This window comes from Hesperophylax consimilis, chromosome 19 (genome assembly GCF_061612785.1).
Source record: "Hesperophylax consimilis isolate HC1 chromosome 19, BYU_Hcon_1.0, whole genome shotgun sequence".
Classification (NCBI taxonomy): Eukaryota; Metazoa; Arthropoda; class Insecta; order Trichoptera; family Limnephilidae; genus Hesperophylax; species Hesperophylax consimilis.
Genome location: NC_142854.1, coordinates 2,215,493 through 2,228,892, shown reverse-complemented (window position 1 = coordinate 2,228,892; position 13,400 = coordinate 2,215,493). Strand labels below are relative to the sequence as shown.

At 38.9% G+C, this 13,400-nt stretch overlaps 1 protein-coding gene across 2 annotated transcripts in view; it reads left to right on the top strand.

The window, feature by feature from the left end:
- The window catches only part of LOC149414642 (1-acyl-sn-glycerol-3-phosphate acyltransferase alpha-like), a 55,824-nt gene extending 43,216 nt beyond the window's left edge, over positions 1–12,608 (top strand). For both annotated transcript variants that reach the window (XM_089643426.1, XM_089643425.1), the window contains exons 6-7: positions 11,310–11,475; positions 11,893–12,608. In XM_089643426.1, the coding sequence (XP_089499552.1) occupies positions 11,310–11,475; positions 11,893–12,074 (348 nt within the window). In that variant the 3' untranslated portion in view covers positions 12,075–12,608. The remainder of the gene's footprint in view (positions 1–11,309; positions 11,476–11,892) is intronic.
- Positions 12,609–13,400: the final 792 nt, after the last annotated feature.

Sequence of the window (13,400 nt, the reverse complement as noted above, 5' to 3'; positions counted from 1 at the left end):
TACGGCTTTTACACGGGGAACTGATTGCCAAACAAACCACTTCGAATTCGTCAAAGGAAACGCATTAATGGGGTATGATAGTATATTCACAAAGCACAATTACAAACAGATACACAAATGAGATGGGTCATTTACATCCTAAATATTCCTAGCGTTTCGTTAGGAACAATCTCTCTTGATAATTTAGGTTCTGGCTGGCAAGCGTGTGTGTAGGCATAATTCAAGTCACAAAAGGCACATAAAAGGTAAAGATAGTTAATCCGCTTACATGAATTTGTAGTAGGTTTCGCGTACATGTTGAACCACAAAAGGAGGGTTATCTTCCGTACTGTACGCGCTATTACGCGTACATTTCTCTATGGTGAGTAGGCACAGCAATTAGGTACAGGCTTCGAAAATACTTGTACAAAGCGGCCGTTAATTTAGGCGCGCAATCATGGCGTCATGGTTGATAGCAAAACAGACATGTTGACAGGGCCAAGGCTAGATTGTGAGTGTGGGCGGCCGTTGGTGATTTGAATGGCCGGCGTGTCGAGCGTAGAGCAGTTTTACCAACTTGGCCGTGCAAGGCAGGCGCGCGCGCACAGCGACAATGGTAACAACTCACCGCTGACTAATTTGAATTCGCGGGAGTTTTGAACGTGTCCGATTCGTTACGTGACACATCCCCGCCCGCCCGAGAAAAAGCGACGTGGCAATGAAGCAATAGGCCTAAGAATCCTCTTTTACTTAAAACATGCCACTGGCTTGCGAGAGAGAGAGAGAGAGAGAGAGAGATTGTTGGGTGTGCTAGCTAATTGATGACAAACATAAAACACATAGTGACATGACAAGACAAGACAAAACACAGTGACATATGACATGACAAGACAAGACAGAACATAGTGACATATGACATGACAAGACAAGACAAAACATAGTAACATATGACATGACAAGACAAGACAGAACATAGTAACGTATGACATGACAAGACAAGACAAAACACAGTGACATATGACATGAAATGACAAGACAGAACACAGTAACATATGACATGACATGACAAGACAAGACAAAACACAGTGACATATGACATGACATGACAAGACAGAACACAGTAACATATGACATGACATGACAAGACAAAACACAGTGACATTTTGAAAGAGAGAAAAAAAAATGACTCTAAATTTATCATTGGTCCGGGAAGCTAAGATTTGCGAAGCGTAGTTTGTTTGCGTAGTGGGTCGGAGTTTGCGTAGCACTTGTTATTTTCACTAACACATGACCCTTTGAGATTACACTCAAATGAACACTAGGGTCTTGGAAAAGAACACGGTGTGGAACTTTGTTGTTGCGGAGGGGTTCTACTATCACAGAGGTCAAAATAGGTGCTTCAGGTTTGTAGAGATGCCAGAGTGGATCCATGCTGGTAGTAAGCAAGGTTGTACTGGTTATTAAAGCGTGCAGGGCTGCGAGTAACATGGGTTGGTGCCAAATGGAGGTTGGTGGTGAGTATGCACAAACGGCATTTGGTGAGTCTGCATGAACGGCGACTGGTTGGTCTGCGTGTTTTGGTATTTGCAAGACAGTGCTTGTGTCAGTGCTTGATGGAGCAAAAGACAACTGTTGATTTGGCAGGAACGGACAACTAACCTGGAGCTGACATGCTCGGAGGTTGTTGTTTGGAAAGTGTCATTATATTGTGAGACAACTTGTTCGCAACTGCACAAACGGCTCACACTTGATTGAGTTGAGTGTGGTCGGGTGCTTTTTATATAACGAGGCTGAAGAGAGGGGACCTCCGTGACGGTAGTGAAGGCGGCTATGAAGAGGGCTCAGCTGGTGATGAGAGAGGCTGCTGGGCTTCTTTTTAGTCCAGGGGTGAATTATTATTAGAACAAAATTCTTGAAGTTTACCTGCCTGGTAGACCAATGATGCAAAAATGGTTGGAGAGAAACAAATGTGCCTTGGGTAGAAGAAAGAGATTTGCTTGCCAGAAACCAGAGAAAGAGAAAGATAGAGATGTTCCTAACTAGTTGATATTTTACAAATGTGAAAAAAAATATGTTTTCGTATCAAGAGGTGACTCTGTATAGTCCATTCAGTGCAATAGTACTGAATACAAATCCACTGATACAAGAACATATTTGTGCAGTGAGACAAAAAATAACTTCTTTGAAAGCAATTGACCTTTCATGGTCAATGTCATCGCTAAAGCGGTAACAACGTAAGGCTTTCAAGGAAGAAAACATAGTGAATATATTTCATTGAAGGGTGAAGGGATGATGGAAGAAGGGGTGAGAAAAAAGATTCGTGGATGAGGTTTGTCCTATTTGACAGACGATAAGCCAATGCTTATCGTACTATTTCCAAATCCGTGAATAATTTTCAACAATATGTACATGGTGAAAGTGATGACGAAAGAAGATGTTTGAGTACAGAAATCTGCTGAAAACTGGCTAGAGTCCGGATTCGATCTTCAGGAGAGAGCGAAATATATTTGACAGCAGGTTTCCCGACTCATTACATTTACAAGAAGGTGTGATGAAACATAACATACAACATAATACAATTCTAGTCTTTCATGTGTATTGGATGAAAGACTAGGGGTCGATTTAATCTTCTACAAATTTGTGAGAAAATGACAGACCCTTGTTCAAATTTCACAAACCTGGGAGTTTTCTTATTCGTTTCCCAGCGAATAAGAATTGTAGATTGACCTCCTACGACACGATACCTCATAATCAAAAGTGAAGCCGATGATTAGTCCATGGTCAATGGATAGTAGATAGTTCTTGGGTTTAGTTACAAGAAGTCTACAGGCATCAGTTCAACCAAAATTTGCTGAATGCACAGCTTCAATGTTATTTTTTTAAAAAAAAATTCTTCCAAGAGGGAAATTTCCTGCTGTTTGGCAAGTTAAACAAAAGTGTCAAATGTTTTTAACATGACAAGACATATCCGGGTAAAATGATCTACGTCAGGTAGTTCAAGTATAAACAGGTGGCAATCTTAATTAAGAAAGGCCAATTGATATTATATCGTTCACACGAATCACGGTAAGTATTATGACGTCTTCACGTATCATGTAAGAATTTGAACGATTTTGAAAAAAAAGGTCGAGCCTAGTATTGCAAGGGTGTAAGACAGTAGGTATTTATATCAAAACATTGAGACAAATTACCTATTCGCTGCATTGGCGAAAAAATTAAGTGATTATGACGAGCTTCTCGTATAGCGTTGGATTTTATAACGTTCGCACGTATCATGGTGGATTTTATAACGATCTCTCGTATCATGGTGGAAGACAAATTTACGTTTAAGTTGATAAAGAAGTTTCCATTTCAATACAGACGGCATATGAACAAAATACACAATAAACATACTCGGTGATGTCGATAGTTATTGGTACCAGCATATTACAAAAGTAACATGACGGCATATGAACAAAATACACAATAAACATACTCGGTGATGTCGATAGTTATTGGTACCAGCATATTACAAAAGTAACATGACAAGCAGATACAATTGTACAAGACATGTGATGTGATGGTAGTAATTACTTACACAGCGCACAAATATAGCGAAAGAGACCTATTGGTTTTACTTACTCTTTGCTTACAATATATTGTGATGACACAACCAAAAGTTGAGTTTACACGGTAAGTGATGACATAATACAAGACATATGTCAACAAGAATTTTTTATACAAGACAAAAAAATAATATATATATAGCAAAGGAGGCCTATTTGGCTTTACATATTCTTTGCTTATAATATAAAGGTTTGTAGTGGTTTATTTAAGACCTGATTGGGTTTTACCTACTTAAAATGACCAAACAAAATGAGCAAGGAAACACGCTTGGTGTTACCAATTGCCACAAACACGAATGTTGTGAACTTTACATGTTATACATTTTTATATACAAAAAGGAGGGCACCTTGAGACACAGGATAACTTAATATGAGTGACCTGGCTTGGTGTATTTTAACAAGGCAAATTAATGTCATTCAAGACAAAATAAAGTGCGACAAAATAACAGATTTGGGTCAGGAAGTTGAGATCCTATGATTTTACATACTCAATGTGACCGAAAGGTGTTATGCATGGTACAATGTTATTGATTAGGAAGACAAATTGCAATTTGTTTTTCTTTACAACAATTATTTTCAGAAATGACGTGTCAATATCAAATTCTGAAAAAAGACAAGAGCAAATGGGATAGTTGAGCGCCATTCAATTTTGGGAAAACTGAAAAAACTTTAACATGGTAATTGTAACTTATATTTGTTACACCTGTGTAACTTGAATCAAATGACGATACAGAACTGGAATTACACACGCATTTTGATTACAAATTACAGGGGTAGAACATTCACCTCAATTGGGTGTATGTTGCAAAAGGGGTCATTGTTTTTATACGATGGAACCCATTAGAACAAATATGAAGGACAATAGGAAGAACAAGAGCAAAAAAAATAAAATGATATGTCAAGAAAACTTGGTGTGTTGGGAACAGGGAATGGAGAACATTTTCGAGTATCGCGCGTACCCAAAAATACAAACCGACATTGAGGAGGTGTCTCTTTTCTGAAATGATCAGTTTCAAAAAAGGTGTGTACATGAGAAAAAGTGAAACGTGAGAAAAAGAATAGTAACAAAAGTTTATATACAAAGAAATAGTGTACCGAGGTCAAGGTTACAATTGACACTTATTGTACCTTGTCGTGTAAGATTTACTTACAACAAACCATAATGGATGATTAACTTATGAAAATCAAGAACATTATGGTTAAAAAGGCTAATGATTTCAACAAAAAACGAATAACACTATGGTAGACGGCTTGTGAGATCAATAGTAGAAGTCATAGATAGTTGTTTAAGCAAAGTTTGTAGTGTATGGCAGTGGTTGTTTCTGCCAATGAGGTACAAACGTAGGGACAGGAGTGATGGTTTCTATTGTTTCCATATTTCCAGCCTTGACAATGTCCTTTATGTGGTAGTTGCCTATGTGTTTACCAGAAATGTCGGACAGGGTGTACACCAAATCTGAGATTTTTCTCAGTACTTTAGCCTTGATAAAGCGGGGTGCCAATTTGGCAGAGAAGTACATGGCACCTTGTGACAATGTGTTATTTCTTCTCCAGACAATATCCTCTTTATTAAAAGTGACATGTTTCCTGCGTAAGTTGTATCTGTCCGCACTTTTTTGGTGGGCCAGTAATAAAGCGTCTGTTACTTCGCTGTAGATAGCAGAGAGTTCTTCTAAACGGTGGGCATATGTTTCTACAGGGTCTTCAGATGAGGGGACCGATGATGGGAAATCAATATTCCGATGTAGAGAGCCGTGAACAATTTGTTCCATGCCGTGTTTGAGGAAGAATGGGGTGTAACCGGTTGTAAGATTTACCGTGTTGTTTATAGCTGCTTGAATTTTTTCCAAGTTTTTACACCAAGTGCGTTGGTCTTTATCAACTAGGATAGCCAGGGCAGTATTGATGTTTTGGTTATAACGCTCTACAGTGTTGTTCTGTGGTGTGTAGAGAGTATTATAAAAAATGTCCTTTATGCCGTATTTGGACAGGAACTCCTTAAATTCAGTTGCGATGAACTGTTTTCCGTTATCCACAATAATTGTACGGGGGGTTCCGTAAGGTATAAATATGTGTTTTTCCAAAAGGCTTACAACTGCAGATGCGGTGGCTCTTTTTAAAGGGAAAATCCAACAATATTTGGTGAAAATGTCCACTACACTGAGTATATGCATGTGTCCAGCATAACTTCTGGGGAAAGGTCCAATAAGATCCATTGACAGTGATTGCAGTGGTCTATCGGCGCGTTTGGGTTTACCCATAAGACCAGCAGGGGGTGCAGTGCTGTGTTTATAAGCTTTGCAAGTGTCGCATTTAGAAATATAATTTCGCACTTGTTTGAAAAGACCGGGCCAATAATATTTCAAGGATATTTTCTTATATGTCTTGAAGGTTCCGGGGTGTATGGATTCCGGGGCACTGTGGTTGTTGAATATTATTTGTTCTCTTTCTTCGGGAGGAACAACCAGTTTCCAGGCATGGTCTTCGAGAATAGACAAAGGAGGTTTGCAATTACGGTACAATTGTCCTTCTTTTATGATAAAATTGGGAAACTGTTGAGGAGAGTTAATGCAACCGTTGAATATCTTTAGATACCAGGTGTCCTTAGTGGAAGAAATGGGAGCAGTTGGTTCGGTGTTTAGGAGAGCAAGCTCGATTCTTGAGAGTGCATCAGGTACAATGTTGTCGGCGCCTTTGCGGTGTATGACATCGAAAGTGTATTGAGACAAGCGTGATGACCAACGAGCGAGTCTACCGGATGGATTGTTCAAGGAGATTAGCCATTTTAGGCTGCTGTGGTCAGTAATTACAGTGAATTTGCTACCGTCTATGTATCCTCGAAAGTGGTGAATAGAATCCATTACTGCCAGTAACTCTTTTTCCGTTATTCCGTAGTTCTTTTCGTGTTTGTTTAAACTTCGGGAAAAGTAAGCTACAGGGTGTTCTCCATCGGGAAATTCCTGAGTTAGTACTCCGCCGATTCCAACATTAGAAGCGTCAGTATGGAGCGTGAAAGGAAGTGTGAAATCAGGGCAGTTCAGCACAGGTGCTGTTTGTAGAGCAGATTTCAAAGTGATGAAGGCTTTTTCGGTTTCAGGAGACCATAAAAAATTACTGATGCCTTTGCGTGTACCAGTGATTTTGTTGAGGGGTGCTGCAATGTTGGAGAAGTCTTTGATGAACCTTCTATAATAACCGGCCAGTCCTAGAAAACCTTTGACTTCTTTTGCGTTTTTGGGTCTGGGGAAATTTGCCATGGCTTCGACTTTAGCTGGGTCCGTTCTCAGACCTTTTTCGTCGATAATAAAGCCTAAATAACGCAAGCGGGACTTGCAGAATTCTGATTTCTTCAAGTTGATGGTAAGACCGGCGAGCTTGAGTTGTTGGAAGACTTTTTCCAGCATTTCAATGTGTTTTTCGAAAGTGTCAGTTATGATGATGAGATCGTCTAGGTAACAGAATAAGTTATTATCCGATTCTGGGCCGAATAACTTGTCCATTAACCTTTGTAGTTCGGCAGGGCTGTTTTTGAGGCCGAATGGTAACCTTTTGAAGTGGAACATACCTCTACCTGGTATGACAAACGCAGTTTTTTCGCAAGATGCAGCATCTAATGGTATTTGCCAAAAAGCTTTGCTTAGATCAATTGAGGATATAAACTTGGCGTTTCGTAGTTTGTCGAGGATGGCGTGAACAAATGGAAGTGGATAGGCGTCAGCCTCAGTGCAAGCATTAAGCCTTCTACTGTCGATGCAGAATCGTGCAGAGCCGTCCTTTTTTGATACAAGTAGAGTTGGGTTGGTCCAGGCGCTTCTACTAGGAACTACAACGCCTAAACTCAACATTTCGTCTAACTCTTTTTCCAATTGTTTAAGTTTCTGGGGAGCTAGGTTATAGTACCTTTGTTTGATGGGTGGTCCATTGGTTTTGATGTGGTGTTCGACTAGGTTAGTTAGTCCTAAACCGCATTTTTCGAAGGATATTGATTCGAATTTGTTGATCATCCTTTTTAATTGTTGTGACTGAGCAGAACTTAGATTTTCGTAAGGTATTACTGTACGAATTTCACTGACTTGTGTGGAGTGAGAGGTGTTGTTGCAAGTGTTAAATACCTGGGGGGCGACATTAAAGGCCTTCCAGAAGTCTACACCGAGGATAAAGTTCTGGGTTATTGAAGGAATCACTAAGAAGTTGATCGTGATTGTTTTGTTTCCGCAACTGACAGGTAGTGCTAGAGAACCTGTGACAGTTTGTGCTGTGTTGTCTGCGGTTGTGACGTGTGTAGAATGCATCTTGATTCTAAATCCGCAATTGACGAAAGGTATGTGTGCATTATTGCCGAGGCAACTAATAGATGCGCCACTATCCATAAGTCCCGAAAAGGTGACATTATTGACGGAGAATTGAGCATAGGGTCTTCCGTCTTGAGCTTCTTTGCAACTAACAGTTGAAAGATGTAAGGCCTGGTTGAAGTATTTTACGTGTCTCAACCACTCTATCCATTCCTTAGGCCTTGGAGTGAAATGGATTCCCGAGAGGTTGGGTATTAGTTTTTTTGCTTCTTGTTTACCCAATTTGGAGGGGGTTTCGAAAAGTCCAGTGGAGGTTTGACAACTTTATTGGGAGCGTGTAATCTCTCGTAATTGTGTCTTGATTTTTTGAAAATTTCTCGTAGATTGTCACGAGGTGGAGAGCGGTTTTGGGAAGAATGCCTCTTAGGTGCTCTGGTGTCTCGGGGTTCTTGGAGGTTAGCTTGCTTAAAACAAGTAGTTTGAGAATGACCGGTTTTCTTGCAGAATGAGCAGGTTTTTCTTTCATTATATTCTGGTTTGATACCAGAGGATCTGCTTGGTTTGGTGATTTCGTTTGCGTCGTTAGAGTCTTTTCTTCTGTTTTGGTATGTTTCCAATAGAAGGCAAACGTCGTTAAGTTGGTTTATGCTGAGGATTTTTTGTGAAGTAATGATGTTCTCATATTTATGGAGGAGACCATCAATTATAATCGGCAGCAGTTCGTTGTCCGAAACAGGTGAAGAGAGCCTGGCGTTTATGAATTCAGCTCTTTGTATGTAGTTGGCAGCTGATTCATTTGAAAGTTGCTTGATTGCAAACAGCGATAGTTTTATTTTGTGTTGGGCTTCCTTTTTTCCAAAACTGCTGATGAGGGCTGATTTTAGTTTGGGCCAAGAATCTGCCCTTTTTTTCTGTGATTTATGCCACGAGAGCAATTCGGGTGCAATGAGATCGATAAAGTTGCGATGTAGGATCTCTATGGGAATTCCTCTGACTTGGGCAGTTTCTTCTATTCTGTCAATAAAATTTTCCACATCGGTGCGACCGTTGAATTTAATTTTCCAGGATGATAGGTCGTAACTTTTATTTTGTGGAATGACCGGTGCTGGTATGTTTTTTGACTCAGGTGGTACTGGTGTAATTATTTTTGCTTCCTCTGGTTCGGGGCAATTAAAACGTAAATTCCTGATGTATTTCTTGTTGAAGTACAAGGCGTAATTTATGAGTGACTTCCTTGATTTGTCAGTTGGCGACAGGTCCCTTTTACGAAGAGCTTGTAGTAATATTTCTCTTTTTGATTGGAAAATGTTGGTGATTACACCAAATGTAGTTTCTGTAGGTACAGTGGGTGAGTCCATTTTGAAGGTTTGCTTGATGTTTGAAGAAGGAAGATGATTGTGTTCCGGAATTTTTTAAGTGTTTTGAAATTTTGGAAATTTGGCCAGGACTTTGCTTTGTAAAACTGTGTTTTTTAGTTTCACTAGTCACTTTCACTTGTTGAGAAGAAAAATTGGCCAGGACTTTGCTTTGTAAAACTGTGTTTTTTAGTTTCACTAGTCACTTTCACTTGTTGAGAAAAAATTGACCACAGATTTACTGATTTGAAATTGAGGATGTTGAAGAAAATGAATGAATTTAATTTCACTTTTCACGTCACTTGTTGTAAGGTTAAAACTTGTCGAAGGCACTTGGAAGGTTAACACTCGTCGAAGGCACTTGGAAGGTTAACACTCGTATTTGCACACTAGAGGAAAAAACAGTTGTACCTATAATTTATTAGGAATAAATGTATAATTAGTGTTGAGACAAACCCGTGTTTTTATTTACACTAGTTGAAGGAAGGTGATTTGTTGGTAATGTTCGCTATGTGAAAGGAGACATTAGGTACGGTTTTGAAATGGGCGTTGAAAAAAAAATAAACAAACACGAATTCGTGATGTTTATTGCTTGTTGAGAAACAAAAACAACTCTGTTGTGTTTGTTTGTAGTTGTCGTGAGTGTTCACGATACGCGGCAAGGTGTGAGCACGCGTGGCCACCATTTTGTGAACCCAGTTTTTTGCGAGCGCGCCAAAAAAAACGGTTTGTGGACATTTGCTAAGGAAATCACATGTTGTTACAAGAATTATGTACATGAATAGAATTTCAATTGACGAACACGAGGTAGTCTATTGTTGGCTTATGAAGGGATGACAAAAAAAATTTGCCCCATGTTAGGCGACAGTGTAAAGGGCGCAATTTCCCTGTGAGAGGTCCATTGCAAAAAGGGTGCCTTAGTACATATCGGCGTTAGCTCAGGTGGTAGAGGTTGAGATCATGATCATCAGGCGTCAGGTCAGCTACGGCTTTTACACGGGGAACTGATTGCCAAACAAACCACTTCGAATTCGTCAAAGCAAACGCATTAATGGGGTATGATAGTATATTCACAAAGCACAATTACAAACAGATACACAAATGAGATGGGTCATTTACATCCTAAATATTCCTAGCGTTTCGTTAGGAACAATCTCTCTTGATAATTTAGGTTCTGGCTGGCAAGCGTGTGTGTAGGCATAATTCAAGTCACAAAAGGCACATAAAAGGTAAAGATAGTTAATCCGCTTACATGAATTTGTAGTAGGTTTCGCGTACATGTTGAACCACAAAAGGAGGGTTATCTTCCGTACTGTACGCGCTATTACGCGTACATTTCTCCATGGTGAGTAGGCACAGCAATTAGGTACAGGCTTCGAAAATACTTGTACAAAGCGGCCGTTAATTTAGGCGCGCAATCATGGCGTCATGGTTGATAGCAAAACAGACATGTTGACAGGGCCAAGGCTAGATTGTGAGTGTGGGCGGCCGTTGGTGATTTGAATGGCCGGCGTGTCGAGCGTAGAGCAGTTTTACCAACTTGGCCGTGCAAGGCAGGCGCGCGCGCACAGCGACAATGGTAACAACTCACCGCTGACTAATTTGAATTCGCGGGAGTTTTGAACGTGTCCGATTCGTTACGTGACAATGTGTTATTCTCGATTGCTCATTACTGGATTTCCCACAATGTTTTCGAATCCACTAATTCTCCCCACTCTCGTGGACCCCATATTTGCATTTTTTTTCATTGACATGGACCCCCTGCAGGTTGAAATCGATCCCTGGGGGTCGATATAGACTGCTTTGGGAATGACTGTATTAGATGGTCAAGCGGTCCAAAGTGTTCCATTCAAACTCATGGTCGCATATTTAGTCTTCTGCCAAGGTTTCATCATTTGAGATTCTGTCATGTTTCTAGTTCCAGTACACCTGCCATTGTTCTAAGTAAGTTCATAAGTGCATGTGTAGTACGAAATCATTGGGAGATTCACTGGCTACTTTGGTAGACTTCCAGTCAATTGCGGAAGATACATGCCCAATTCAATGCCATATAAAATATTATCTTTATAATTCTGTAGGCAAAGATCCTGCTGTTCCCTGAAGGAACCAGGAACAGCACTGACAAACTACTGCCCTTCAAGAAAGGGGCTTTTCACGCAGCACTGGACGCCGGCTGTCCCATCCAGCCTGTGGTCATCTCCAACTACTATTTCATCGATGCCAGGAGGCCGAGATTTTCATCAGGTAATTACTTACTAAGATGTCAAAAGTCACTATGTTTATTATTTATTGTGTTTACTTCTTTTTTATGGAAGAGATTTTGAGGTTAGGTTTGGTACAAGCCATCAGCGTTATGCCTTTAGCAATATTTATACCGATAATACGCAGCGTTCTATTGCCAGAACAAATCTGCAATTTAAAAATTCAAAGATGAGTATCTTAACTTAGCATTTTGTGTAAGTTAGCTTAAGTTAGGTTAGGTTAAATGCGATAGCGACATGGTTTATCATACACTGTGTCAAAATGTGCCTAGATGTGATAGATTGTATTGAAAAGACTAGTATTGTAAAGGTTAAAATTTAAAAGCATCCATTCATAAATCGGTCTTCAATAGAAAAACTTTTGTGATTTGAGTCTAATATTTGATATTTTGTATTCCAGGTCACTTCATCATGACCATTCTTCCTCCAGTGTCCACCGAAGGACTCACGAAAGCTGACCTCCCCCAGCTGGTGGACAAATGCTACGCCCTGATGCAGGAAACCTACGCAGAGACATCCTCAGAAGCCCTTCAGAAAGTATCCAACAACAATGAACCTTCCTACAAACAAAAGGGCTTGTGAAGAAACATGTTAAATGACATCTGTCGGGAAGTAAACATATATGTTGGTCCCAGAGAGAGGTTGTACGTACCGTCATCATTCTAGTATCTTCTGTCTTTTTCGTTTTCATAAAAGACGTGCAAAGGAAGGAAGGTTTTATGTAAGCATTTTAGGATGATCGAACAAAGCATGTCCTTTTTTTCTGAGATATCTAGTTCAAGAAAGTGATCTTTGAACTATGTCATTTGAAATATCTAATGCTGTCAATACAAGGAAATATGACTTTTATAAAGGTATGCTTTAGAGATTGTTTATTTTGATAAATAATTCCATTTTTTTCTATTTATTAACATTTATGATCTAGCTCAAAATCATGAATAATTTTTTTAGGTTAGAATTTTTTAAACCTGCACAAATGGCCCATTTCATAGTGATAATTTGCAAAGGGGTGCGTAGCGTTATATTTACATATGTATACAAATCATTTACTCCCTTACTTATAAACATGTGTTATAAATTTTACACAACTGATAAACAACCATTTATGATACATTAACTTCTGTAGTAGCTATTCTGGGGAAACTACTTTTGGTGGATTGTTTATCAGTTGTGTAAAATTTAAAACACATTTGTTAGTAAGTCCCTTAGAATTTTAACTTTTGTAGCTTGTGATTTTGTTCTGATAATGTCAGAATTCACCCAGAGTGATATTTTGGTTAAGGAAATCATTTATTAATTCTACGTATTTTCAAAAAAACAGTAATATTCATATTCCGTATTTTTGTATATATCTATATGAATGAATGTAACACATATGCATTAGTAGCAGAGTGGTCCAAAGTATCAGGTTCCCACTCAAGCGTAGCAGGTTCAGTCCTCTGCCTAAAGTTCTCAAATCATGAAGACTTTAAATAGCGTCAGGTTATTATAAACAATTAATTATTACAATGCGGAATTCAATAAACAACAAACAAACTGGTTTTTCCATTGAAGCAATAATTATTACAAATCTGAGAAAAACATGATTCATTAACTTTTGTTGATAAATATGATATTATCAATCCATTCTTCAGATCATGTATCAGTTAAGATTAAGATTATTCTATTTAAATGATTGCTTAGGACCTAAAGCTCACATTTTATTGCATTTAAAACAAGGATACAACAAATGTTATGCGTTTCAAATAACTTTAAATATTTATTATACAATTTACTATTTATTTAGCGCAATTTTAAATCTGCTGTTTCTGAGAATCGCTTTCAGTATTTATAATTTGGTCGATATCTTTATTACCGAATAAAATTTAGAAAAGTAATCATGTTACGAGAGATAAAATTAATTTAAAA